The sequence below is a fragment of the Boleophthalmus pectinirostris genome, unplaced genomic scaffold (genome assembly GCF_026225935.1).
Source record: "Boleophthalmus pectinirostris isolate CB_2022bp ecotype Guang Dong unplaced genomic scaffold, ASM2622593v1 HiC_scaffold_3, whole genome shotgun sequence".
Taxonomy (NCBI): Eukaryota; Metazoa; Chordata; class Actinopteri; order Gobiiformes; family Gobiidae; genus Boleophthalmus; species Boleophthalmus pectinirostris.
In genome coordinates this window covers 40,212,873-40,226,460 of record NW_026571299.1, presented here as the reverse complement: position 1 = coordinate 40,226,460, position 13,588 = coordinate 40,212,873, and the positions used below count along the sequence as shown (strand labels likewise).

The window sequence follows — 13,588 nt, the reverse complement described above, 5'->3', positions numbered from 1 at the left end:
GTATGTCTGTAGTTTCCAATGGCCACACTGTTTTGAGGACATCTACTCTTTGACTGTGATTTTATTCAAAGAAAAAAGTGACACTGCTCCATATTTAATAGATTCATCTTTCAACCTGTCGCTGCAGACTTGAAATGAAAGGGCCTTATTCCACATGCAGTGAGAGGCGTGTGGCTGTGATATGACATGTTTGGATGTCTTCTCTCTATGTTCAGGTTGGAATAGAAGAGATGCTGTCAAGAGTGTGGGAGTCCCAGCCCAGAGTGATCCGGTTCCCACGGAAACATCAGAGGAGCTTGGTGGCCAATGGGCTACGGCGACAGAAGAGAGACTGGGTCATCCCACCAATCAATGTGCCTGAAAACTCCCGTGGACCCTTCCCTCACATGCTCGTCAGGGTGAGTGCAATCTCCTATCTTAAGGCTTTCCAAAGGTTTCATTTACAACTTCATAACATGTATTTCCTGAAAGAATAATGTTTTGAGACTTTTAGACATGCATGGTGATCGGAGAGGTCAAGTAAAGCTTTGACCAACCCACTGAAGTGCCACAAAATGTGAATAGAGTGTTTTTAACCCAGTGAACTATTATTATTATTATATACCTTTTTATGTTTCAGACCCCAAAATATCTATGCAATGTACATTTCATATATACTTTAATGTGCTTTTAATTTATCTGTATAGTGGGTGGTAGAGCACCCAAGGCACCCAGAGTTTTAGCTGCCAGTAGACCTGTCACTTTTCTTACTATATCGACATATCGTTCAATATTATGATAGATGGAACAATTTTTTTTACGTCAACATTTATCGTGTGTACATTTTCTTTGCACTTCTGGAGAATTTTTTGTTATTTTCTTGGCAATATGATAAGATTAAAGTTGTAGATTGTTGAATTAATAACTTCTATGAGTGATCACAGATGCAAACTATACCAAAGTGTTTCATTTATCATAGCTCATATTATTTCTACAATATTATAGAATAGTTTCAATATTATTGTTTAGCGTCTGTGATTTCTTGTGACAATGTGGAGTTTTATTATTTATTTATTTTCATGCAACAATAGAATCTTGTGTCTGTTTTAGATTAGAGAAATATTGCATTACATCAAACTACTGGAAGAGGATTCAGCCAATAGTCAACCATGTTACTCCACTACAACAACAATACTAGAATCAAAATCTTAACCATTATAATAATTATTTGTCACTATTTTATATGAATTCCATAAATCAGGTTTTTAGGCCCAAGCCGAGCTTAGTAATTTAGGTTTTCCGCAGAGAGGTGAGAGGCAGGATCTTCGTGACGGCATTTTCCCCCTTGAGTTGCAAGGGATGGTGAGGGATTATAATGGCACGTGCTGCTTTTATATATATATATATATATATATATATATATATATATATATATATATATATATATATATATATATATATATATATATATATATATATATATATATATATATATATGGAAGGTTTCTTAGCTACTGAATGTTGAACAATTGTATCCACATACACTCTACTCCTTTCAGCAGTTAGAGCTGCTCATATAAAATGATTGAGTGTGTGCATTATAAAATATAGTCTGGGCATTACATAAATCATTACTTGCATGGACCAACAATCTGGCTAGCTTCAGATAAAACATGTTTAAACATACCTGTACCTATCCAGCTCAGATAATACCACAGAATGGAGAACACATGTGCCACTATCTTGTACAAGACCTGGAGACACTGGTCTGTTCTATCAAGCGCACCTGACAGGCTAATAGTACTGCTCAGGTCTCCCGTTTAGGTGGGGATGCAGAGCGATTTGTCTGCTGTGCCTTTAGGCACCGCAGGCAGGTAGACATACAGAGAAATAATCCTTGCTCAGAAAATCCTCCACCCTGTGTTTGGTCTCAGTGGAACAGATGTGGGGATTACTCAGGGCACTATCTCCCTGCTAGCTTCTCATTGTCTGGACATACATCAAAACATTGTTTATACCGAAGGACCAACAATACAAATCTCAACAATACCACTGCTCATGAAATAGTGCATATTTGGCAACACAGTATATTAAATCATAGTATTAGTATTTTGAACACTGTGAACACTGACAGCTGTAAATCAATAAACTGCCTCATACGGTACAGGAGGAGCATGTTCCTTGTGAAAATGCAGCCAATGATTGCACTATATGGAACTAGAACTATAACGATACTTTGCAGTGACATCATGATGGGGGTGCTCTACATGTAGGTATATTGGCAGAATGTTCACCAGTTACCATGGAGACACAATGCACAGGATTGCAAACACTGTCAAAAAAGTTTTAAGATACTAAATGGATTTAAACAACACATTTTTGGAGCCTGTGATCAATATGAGCATTCACAGTCCTGTTTAGGAGTTTGATTTTCAATTAAAAAAAAAAGGTGAGAGTGACTAACTGAAAAACTGATGGTGAATGCTAACTAGCTTGGGACTGTAATGTTATTTAAGAGAGACTTGCTCAGGTTAAAGTCTGACAAGGCTCACATAGAGCGGTGCTTAGAGTTAGCATCACACACTTAGGGAATATTGATGACATCAGTATCAGTATCAATAGGCGAGTTTCAGCTGACGTCATTGTTATTAAAAGCCCGCGTTGCATGCTGGGAAATATTTTGGTCAGAGGCAAGAAACACGATAGCATCAAACACAGTGCGTAACCTCGCGTATTTATCCCCGATAATGGTAAATTCCTGCTGCATTATCGGATGCACAAATAGAAGCACGGAAGAAGGAAAATGTCTTTTTCGTATTCTGAGTGAAAAGAACCACTAACGGCGAATTAAACGACTTTCAAACATCCGCAGAGCAAACGTAGAAGATCCTAACAAACCGTGGACTCCAACAAGTTCAACAACACACATCTTGGAGGTTTTCATCTTTTCTGCTGTGAATGGCCCAGGAGTTTCCACCAAGTCATTGTGGATATCGCCCAAGTGAATATTTGTCCAGGTAGTTGGAGATTTTGACCAGAAATTTGGTTTGGTTCAGGTTCTGTCGGGGTTGAAAAGGGTGATTTGGCTCCATCGATGTTTCTGGTCAAATGTTCTTGGGTCCTCTGCCGTTAGAGTGGATAAATAACCGGGATCAATACCCTTTACGTGTTTTCTCGCTCCGTCCATCATGTTGAATTAGTGTTTCTTGCCGCCGACCAAAATAATTCCCAGCATGCAACGCGCGCTTTTGTCAACAATGAAACTCGCCTATAGAAGAGAACTGTAAAAAGAGAAATTTTGCGTACACTGTAAATGATATAAATGACCAATAATTGATATTTTATTACCAGCAACTACAAGTGCATAAAAATATACTTTCTTCTGGGCTGCCTGACTTCTGTAAATGCCCTCTGAGACCGCCTGTTATCAGCTGCTCTGGCAGACAGGCCGCTTTTAGTAGCCTTTTACACACAAACATACTCACACGCACATGCACACACACACACGCGCGCGCGCACACACACACACGCACACATCCGCCTGCCCTGCACAAGCCCCTCACGCCCATTTGTCATGTGAGGTTTACACGGCCGGATTACGGAAATCTCCTTTCACTAGAGTGTTGTACGAGAGGGCAGATTTGCTCCACCGGATAGACTTGCCCTCACAAAGAGATGACCACTGGGGCCGTCCGGTGTCCAGGGAGTTCTCTGTCATCCCCTTTCACATGTGGCACGTCTCATGTCAGATTAAAACTGTCACTGTGTATGTGGGACTCGTACTATTAGCCTGTGAAGATACGACTATGACCTGTGCTCTCTGGGTTCCATTCTGTGAATAAATGTTGGTATGAATCAAGTTTATTGTTTATTAGGTCCATATTGCACTGTTTTCTGATCTGTGTTATAATGTTTTTCCTCATCCAAAACATACCTAATATTTGTTTTGGTTCATTCACACATGTTTAAAAGTGCACTATGTAACTTTTCTCTTGGAGGGTCCGTCACCTGCTTGTTTCTATGGAGATGCCATTGCTCCGCCCGGAATGTTCCACAGTCTGACATGAAACAGCTCTACTTTACATATTCAATTAACAATTTAATTCAACATTCAGTTAAAAATGACTATGAGCAGACTTACCTCTTCACAGATCTGACCTATAACTTGGTCTGTTTTGGTCTCCATGAAAATAGAAAGGTTTCATGCCATATTGTGAAACATTCCAGACAAATCAATAACATCTCCATGGAGAAAATCATTTGAAGGACCACCAGAAAAGTTATACAATGCACCTTTAACACTCAAACCCTGCAAATGTAGGCAGGTTCTTCTCACAAACAGAAGTGCTCTGTGTTTAAACTCTTTTCACCTTCACTTTCACCTTCACTAGAATCATTTGGATAATTTCAGCCCTGGAATTGTCAATCTCTGCTAAACACAAGATAAATGGTAGCTGTTAATTTGAAATGGAACTTTGCATTTTTGCTATAATCTACATAAAAAATACATAAATAAAGTCCACCGCTTCATGACATCACAAGGTGGAACAGAGCATAGACCAGGAGTGCTCAATACGTCGATCGTGATCTACCAGTCAGTCGCCAAGGTCGTGTGGGTAGATCTCCGTGTCTCGTCTCAGACTCGTGTTTGGACTCAGTCTTGTCTCTCACTCAAGGTCTGACACTCAACAAGTGTGATCATATTTCATTACGGCCGCTGCTGTTGGTAATAAACTTGTAGCGGGTGCAGGAGCGGAGACTCTACGGCGCATCACAAACACACACGCTCCCTATGCACGGCTCGTCTGCAACAGCGTGTGCCCTCGTGTACCAGCGTGCATCACAGGGCAGGTTCAACTTCCTAAACATCCTACCTGTCCATCTGCCTCACGTCAGCACGCCACCCCTCGCCTTTTCACGCTCTCGCTCCTTCCTGCGTACAGCGAACACAAGCCCCTCCCACAGTGCAGCTGATTAGAAGAGCAAGACCAAACGTGAAGCAAAAACCAGTCTAAATTTGTGTTCCAGTGTTGACACAAAGCAGGTCTACAGCATAGAGCGGATCTACGGAACAGACCTACTGCCACATTTGGCTGAAGTTTGTCTAACAAAAGTGCACAAATGCATCTGTGTTTGTCACGTTTGGTTTGGTAAATGTGCAGAGGCTGGTAAATGTCACTGCAAAACCAGAAAAGAATGTAACTCCAGTTTGGAACTTTAAAAAACAGGTTTAAAAATCTTCACTTCACTTTTTTCATAGTTTTGTGTAAAGTGCCAGAGGAAGTTCTCTTAAAGAAGGGGTTCTCAAACTGTGGGTGAGGGTCCAGTGTTTCAGTGCAGTTTGCTTGGCTTTGTATTAGGTAGATCATTTTGACTTGGTCATTTTGTAAGTAGCTCACATGCTGAAAAAGTGTGAGCACCCCTGGCATAGAGCATTGTAGACAGTCTAATAATACAGGATTAACCCATTAAGTTTCTGTGCAACATTACTTAGCACACAAATCTTTCATATTAAACATGTTAGGATATTTAAGAAGAGCATTTATGACAGAAAGCCCTTCAGCAGAAAATGTATTACACCAGGCCTTCAGTAAGGGAATGTGATCCTAAAAAAAGCAGACAAAATCCCTTGACAGCTATTCTTTGCAAATACAATGGAAACACAATGAATGACAGGAATACCACTTAATTTTGAAGTAAGCCAAGTCTGTCAATTAAAGTCTCGATGGTCGAACAAAATCACACTTCATAAATGTATCTGATATAGAAGTTTTGCTGGAAAGGTAGAGCTGTGCGTGTGTGACCAGAACTGTCTGAGAAAGTGTCCTGGTGCCCTCCTATGTCCCCTCTTCTGTCCCCTCTTCTGTCCCCTCCTCTGTCCTCTTCTCTCCTGAACAGCTTTTCAGTCTGACAGATGGTTGACTGAATGCCGAGTCTGGGATTCAAGCAGTATTCATTTTGTGCTGTGTGTAGTTGCCATGAAGAACCACTCAACGCTCACTTCTTTTTACTTTTTTTGGTGGTGTTGTGGTTTCAATTCACAGCTCGGCGTGATATTAAAGCCCAATTAACCCCGTGAGTGTAATTAGTTAGTTTTTCGGTGTCAAAAGAGGCAGATGACTGTAGGTTTGTCACATGATAAAGGATAATATTAAAACTAAACCATAAAGCAGAATTATCAGACAAAAAAACAGTTCTAAATTTACAAATGTGATAAATAAATAACAGAATGCAACACTTACATAGTTTGTTTGTATCTATAATGAGTCATAGAAGTTCATAATTTAACCTTCTACATTTCAAAGTTATCATAGTGCAGGAAAATAACTCAAATTTTCCAAGTAGTGCTAGGAAAAAGTTGCCTCGATAAATATTAGTATTGCTCAATTCAATATAGTAATTATCAAGCCAAGCCTAAATGACACTATAGGTTTCAGAAATATCAGAAATTAGGATAGTTGCCATAGTGATTATCTATTTAAAGTGAAATATTATATCTTTTGAATGGGGAAAAAGTCCTCAAAATGTTGCATATAATTTAAGACTAGAGCCAACTCTCTTTGATTCTGTGCAAGTGGAGATAGGACAACACATTAAGGACAATCATGGGCTAATGTAGATGCTCCAGGCACTTAGATAATGACACAAGCACTTTCATTTGCACAAAATGGCTTTGCTTAGTAGATCTGTTCAGATTTGTGTTATGATGTGAATTTAACCTGAAATTTAAGCAAATGCATCCATATGAGTGAGGTGTGACCAGATTACATACTCCAGAATGTAGTTTGTAACGTAATCCATTAAATTACTTAAAGTGAGTAACGTAATCTGAATACTTTGGATTACTTGATATTGTCATGTTTTTTAAAACTACATGAATGTAGCAACCACATCTTGAAAATTCTTGTTTGTTCTCTTCAAATTGTCTGTTGAGCCCAAGTCTCCATGAACAAGCAACTGTTTAATGTAGAAAAACAATGACTAGGATCTGTTAACATAAGAGGTTTTGTCTGTTAAAAGACAATAACAAGATAGAGAAATTATTTTTATATGAGATCACCTTAAATTATATCCAACTTACTGTTAGGTGTCATATTGTTTAGACCTGGTTTAGACCTGGTTTAGTCCTGGTTTAGTCCTGGTTTTAGTCCTGGTTTAGTCCTGGTTTAGTCCTGGTTTAGTCCTGGTTTGAGTCCTGGTTTAGTCCTGGTTTTAGTCCTGGTTTAGTCCTGGTTTTAGTCCTGGTTTAGTCCTGGTTTAGTCCTGGTTTTAGTCCTGGTTTAGTTCTGGTTTAGACCTGGTTCAGTCTTGGTTTAGACCTGATTTTAGACCTGGTTTAGTCCTGGACTGGGTTAGTCCCGGTTTTAGTCTTGGTGTTAGTTCTGGTTTAGAGGTGCACAGGAGGAGGTGCGGTTTACGCAGCGTACGGGAGAAAACACAGTCCACACGCGGCTCACGGGAGGACGGCGGTGTCCGTGCGTTCTCAGGTCGATGACGATGATGAAGGTGTGTGTTTGTGTGTGTTTGTGTGTGTGTGTGTTGTGTGTGTTTGTGTGTGTTTGTGTGTGTTTGTGTGTGTCCCCTCGTGTCTCAGGTCACTATAGGACAGTAGTGCAGACAGCATGAGTCTATGCAGGTTGTTTTCATCAGTGCCAGTAGCTCCGGTTTGACGTTTAAATTGTAGGTGATTTTATATTTATTATTTTCTTTTATATTTCACGTCGGGAGAAGAATTTCCAAGACACAGATGTGTTTTTACCTGTGCACTGATGCCTCTGTTCTACTGGCTCTTCGACCTCGTCCATTGTGTGACTGACGCCACCAAAGATCTTATTACCACGTTCTGTTTGGGTTTCCGGAGTGGAATTACCGAAATAAAAAAAATAAATAAATGGGATGTAGCACAAAATGTGAAAACAGGAAAATACCGCCTTGTAATTCACTTATTTCAGCAAAATAACTGTAATCCAATTACCACTCATTGAAACAGTAACTGTAACTGAATACAGTTACTCATAATTTGTACTCTGATTACGTAACTCTGGTACATGTAATCTGTTACTCCCCAACACTGGGTGTGACAAATAGTTTAAAAGATAATCATCTCATTTCAATAGATAACAGTCATAGCTTGATAGGTTGAGAAGGATTTTATGTATATATATATATAACTACAGTACATTTACAAGTACATTCTTTCACATACACATACTTACATGCCTTTTTACTTATACTTCACTACATTTAGGAGCAGATTTCAGGACTCTCTTCTCGTTTTTTTTTTATTATTTTATATGTAGATTTTTTTCATGTTTCATACTTTTACTTGAGTATTTTTTGCTCCAGTATCTGTACTTTTACACAACAAGCAACACAATTCAGTACTTGTGGTTGGAAGCTTCATCCTCGTCCATCTGCCCCAGGACAGCTGTTTCTACAGAGCCACCACCGAGAATGAGGAGTAAATTGTCTTAATCATTCACTGCTGTTGCACTACAGAATATGAGACTGCAATGATTGATGGACAGAGTCAAGTCTGTCTGTGCTAAGCCGCCAAACAAAGGCAATAATTCAGGTTGTGCAATATGTAAATGGGTGTGTTTAATTCAAGGTTGTGTGACACTATGTCCTGGAGCTCCATAGCAACAAACAAGTACAGCTCATTCATTCTGATTTATTTCACCAGTGCTGCCCTACTTATCATTTAGAAAGTACCACACATAATGCATCATGGAGGGTTTGTTAATTACTATTGTCCACTGATAAAAAAAAAAATAAAAAATGTGTTTCTCACCTTCCACGGTGGTTGGTCTCTCACTCTCATTCAGCTCGGGTCGTCTACCAGAGTCCTGGGAGCTTGAGAGTTCTGCGCAGTATCTTTGCTGTTCCCAGTACTGCACTTTTCTGGACTGAGATGTCCGTTGTTTTTCCCGGTATCTGTTGTAGCCACTCTTCCAGTTTGGGGGTTACAGCCCAGAGTGTCCGATCACCACAGGCACCACTGATGCCTTCACTTTCCAGGCTCTCTCCAGCTCTTCCTTGAGCCCCTGGTATTTCTCTAGTTTCTTGTGTTCCTTTTTCCTGATATTACCATCTCTTGGTATTGTGATGTCCACCACCACGGCTCTGCTCTGTTTCTTATCCACCACCACTATGTCTGGTTGGTTCGCCATCACTATTCTGTCAGTCTGTATCTGGAAGTCCCACAGGATCTTGACTCGGTCATTCTCCACAACCTTTGGAGGTGTTTCCCACCTTGATCCTGGGGTCTCCAGCTCGTACTCTGCACAGATGTTTCTGTACACTATGCCCGCCACTTGGTTATGTCGCTCCATGTTTGCTTTCCCTGCCAGCATCTTACACCCTGCAGTTATGTGCTGGACTGTCTCAGGAGCCTCTTTGCACAGTCGACACCGTGGGTCTTGTCTGGTGTTTTAGATCTGGGCCTCTATTGCTCGAGTGCCCAGGGCCTGCTCCTGAGCAGCCAGGATCAGTGCCTCTGTGTGTCCTTCAGACCAGCCCTCTCAAGCCATTGGTAGGATTTCTTGATATCAGTCACTTCAGTTCTGTTCCGGTGGTACGCCCCATGTAGGGGCTTGTCCTGCCATGATGGTCCCTCCAGCTCCTCTTCCTCTGGACCCCACTGTCTGAGACCTATATATATATATATATATATGTGTGTGTACGGACGCCCTGGACAGGATGCAAAATATGGACATGTCTGGGGAAAAACGGACGTTTGGTCACCCTACTTAAATGCAATCTTGTGTTGTCGAACCAGTGGAGGTAACAGATGTGAGCATGGTGGAAATAGACCAGTGTGACTAGGCTTAAATGGCTGTGTTGGAAGATTGCTAGATGCATTGAAAAACTCACACACAGCCTGGAGAGAAGAAGGAAGAGGAGGTGACATACAGGAGAGGGAGCAGCCCACATTAGTCCCAGGCCATTTGTGTCATTCCCATCTCGGACACGTCTCGGAAACACCTTCACTGGGCCCAATGAGGCTGCACTGATGGGAAGCTACCTGCACATAGAGAAGAAAAGAAGAGAGACCCCATCCCGTTAACAGAGCTGGCTATTCACACATATGAGAACAATGCAAACTATACAGGAGGGAGGAAAAAACTATTGACTTTGTGGTTAGAACTAAAAATAACATCATGGCAGTGTCATGAAACTGAGTAAAACAGGATCCATCCAAGAACCATTATAGTGGGCTACGCTGCTTGTATCTGTGGGATGTCTTATTTGTGGGTTTCAGACAAATGATTTCTTCCTGATTTGAATGATTTCATGAAGATTTGTCACATTCAAGAGATCAAATATTTTGATTTGAACGGCGTAATTGCTATTCATGGGTTTCTTCTTCTTTCCCGTTTATTCATGACTTTCAGTTTCCTGTTCACAAGTGATATTTTCAGGACTTTTACATATTCAAAATACATACTAGTTTGTTTTGAATAGTTAGTTGCCATGGGAACAGCTAGATCACTCTGAAATCCATGAATATCAAAGTAAAAACCAAAACACTGATTAATGGTGTTCATATTAAAGGTTTACACAAAATTAGACAAAATTGATTCTTGTGAGCTTTAAGCCATGTTATATTGTTACCTCCTCAAAAACATTCCCAGATTTGTGGTTTGTTTCATTCACACATGTTGAATCCTTTAATATTAGACTGTCTACATCTCTAGAGCTCAAAATGCTCTGTTACACCTTGTGATGTCATGAAGCAGTAGTTCTCAAGTTAGCAGTTATTTTTTTAAATCTTTGTTCAGCAGAAATTGGCAATTCCAGGTCTAAAATCATCTAAGGCTGCATTCAGACTGCAGCCTGAAGTGACCCAAATCCGATTTTTTGGCTTCTATGTGACCTGTATCTGATCTTTTAATGACAGTCTGAATGGCACAGATCCGATTTTTTCAAATGTGACACAGGCCACTTGGATATGTGCTCCTGAAACTGATACATATCTGATCTTTTGACATGCGACCAGTGTGAACGGTCAAAGCGCATTCATTCAACCTACACGTTATCAACAAGACACAAATGTCACTATTCTGAGCTGAAGTAGGCGAAAATTGTTAATGAACTCTGGAATTGGAAATGTGAACAACCTCGCAAAAACATCAGATTTCACAAAAAAATCCGAATTGAGCGTTAAGCCCTGCAGTCTGAACGTAGCCTAAATGATTCCATTGAAGGTGTGTGTCGTGTGGAGCTCTACTGTGCAGAGACAGTGAAGCACTTCCTGTGTTACCACATGAAATCATAATGTGGGACAAAGTGTTTTCCCTTTAATAGTAGAACTCAGCCTAAATATGCAGGTTTTCTGTGTTAAACATGTGTGAAAGAAACAAAACACAACTCCAGGTAAAATGTGTAAATAAAAAAACACTATGGTCTATATACAATGTAGGTTTGAAAATGCCAGTCGTTTGAGAAAAAGTAGATTTATTTTATTTTCCTTGCCTTCTTTTTATTGAATCTTTATTTTATGGCAGTGTTGTTCATCTTTTTATGCTTTTATCAATTAAATAATAATCACAGATCTGATGAAGTCATGTCCATCATGTCTATAGATAGTATTGGTTAATTACTTCTTTGTCACACGCTATACGTACTTCATTTGTGTCACACGTTATTCTTGGTAGCACAGATGTGAATATGTGACCAGTGTTTTTTACATACTTTCTGATATGATAAAACATTCACTCTGGTCTCCTTTACTTGGCAAAGATTAGTTGAATATTAAGTTAACTCAGAATGATCGTAATGTGACTGTGATCTGCTGTCGGTGTGCTCCGCAAAATGAAAACTCGGCTTCATTTACTGCCTCATATTGTGCTGTATATTTCATTACGCTTCTTAATGAGACCGTAATATGCTTTTTGGATTTGCTTGTTTTGTCTGCAGTTTTATAGCAGCCCCCTGTGCATTGAGTACGTTTTGTCTGCTTACAGCATCTCTTACCCGGGCTCACAGCAGCAAACTCTCCCGTAATTCAGCTGCAAAACAATGAAATACAAATCTTGTGTTATGGCAAGATTATTCATAAGAAGTCATATATTTCTTCTGCTGTAAATGTGAATATTAATTAGCTGTTCCCCGAGCTTTGTGTATGGAGGCTGTGGAGGATGTGTATATTTGCATTCGATTCCAAATGGAAAACAGCTTGTGGATTGAAGTCAACACTTCATTTTAAGCTAAAATCAAATAAACTGTCTTGTTATTTACACAATACGAATTCATTAATTATATACATAAACTTAATTAATCATCAAGATTGGGGCTATACAATTACAATTTAAAATTTATTAGCTGAAACTTTTTGAGCACATTAGCTGGTGTGTGTTTTTATTAGCATCATTATCAGTGTTGGGGAGTAACAGATTACATGTACCTTAGTTACGTAATCAGAGTACAAATTATGAGTAACTGTATTCAGTTACAGTTACTGTTTTAATGAGAGGTAATTGGATTACAGTTAATTTGTTGAAATAAATGGATTACACGGCGGTATTTTCCTGTTTTCACATTTTGGGCTATATCCCCTTTTTTCGTTTTTTTTTTTTTTTCAGTAATTCCACTCGTTGCCGGACACTAAACCAGGTCTAAACCAAAACTAAACCAGGACAAAAACAGGTCTAAACCAAGACTAAACCAGGACTAAAACCAGGTCTAAACTAAAACCAGGTCTAAACCAGGTCTAAAACAGGATTTAACTGGACTAAATCATGCTGCATGGGCCGTGTTTCCTCCTTCTATCAATAATATTTTTAATTTGGTTAAGCAAAGTCTCGGCTTTTTTATTTTCTTTTATCAGTCTTATCTTCATCTTATGTGAAGATTTCCTGGTCTTTGCTTCTCTACAGCAAATCAAGTAATCCAAAGTATTCAGATTACATTACTCACCTTTAGTAATTTAATGGATTATGTTACAAACTACATTTTGGGGTATGTAATCTGTAATCTGTAGGGGAATATATTTAAGTCACCTTCCCAACACTGGTCATTATTAGGAAATACACTTTTTTTTTTTCGAAAGATGATGCTACGTAAGACAGGTTGTATTGGATTAGTTCTGAATGAAGATAAATTAAACTACTTATAGGCCTATTATATTGAATGGTCAGTGCTTAGGTGAAGATTTGTGCTTTCTTTCAACTAAAGAGACAATTAAAGGGCCTATATTACACTACAGTATTTTCTGATTTGTGTTATAATGTTGTTTCCTCATCAAAAACATACCTGGAGTTGTGTTTTGTTTCATTTGCACATAATTAACCCTCTCAGGCTCAAATAAAATTTTAGTAACAGGAAAAAATCTGATATTTGGGGAAAATGATCATATGGGGCAGTAATATACAATCCTGACTTTTTTGTTTGAGAGAGACCTTCACATCCAGTGTGTTCTGGGATGTTGCAGATTTGCAGCATTGGTCCGGTGTGGTAAATTAACACTGAAGACTGAAAATGATATAAACACTAACTTTATGTGTAAACCACTTTTCATAACAATGAAAACATAAAGCACAGTGTAACAACTTTACAGTGGCAGAACAACATCACTTTTTCGTGTGGTTCTGCAAGAAACAATTTT

At 39.2% G+C, this 13,588-nt stretch overlaps 1 protein-coding gene across 1 annotated transcript in view; it reads left to right on the top strand.

The window, feature by feature from the left end:
• The window catches only part of LOC110171178 (cadherin-4-like), a 345,743-nt gene that overhangs the window by 247,502 nt on the left and 84,653 nt on the right, over positions 1–13,588 (top strand). Inside the window, 1 exon segment of the mRNA XM_020936869.2 lies at positions 258–398. Within this exon segment, the coding sequence (XP_020792528.2) occupies positions 258–398 (141 nt within the window).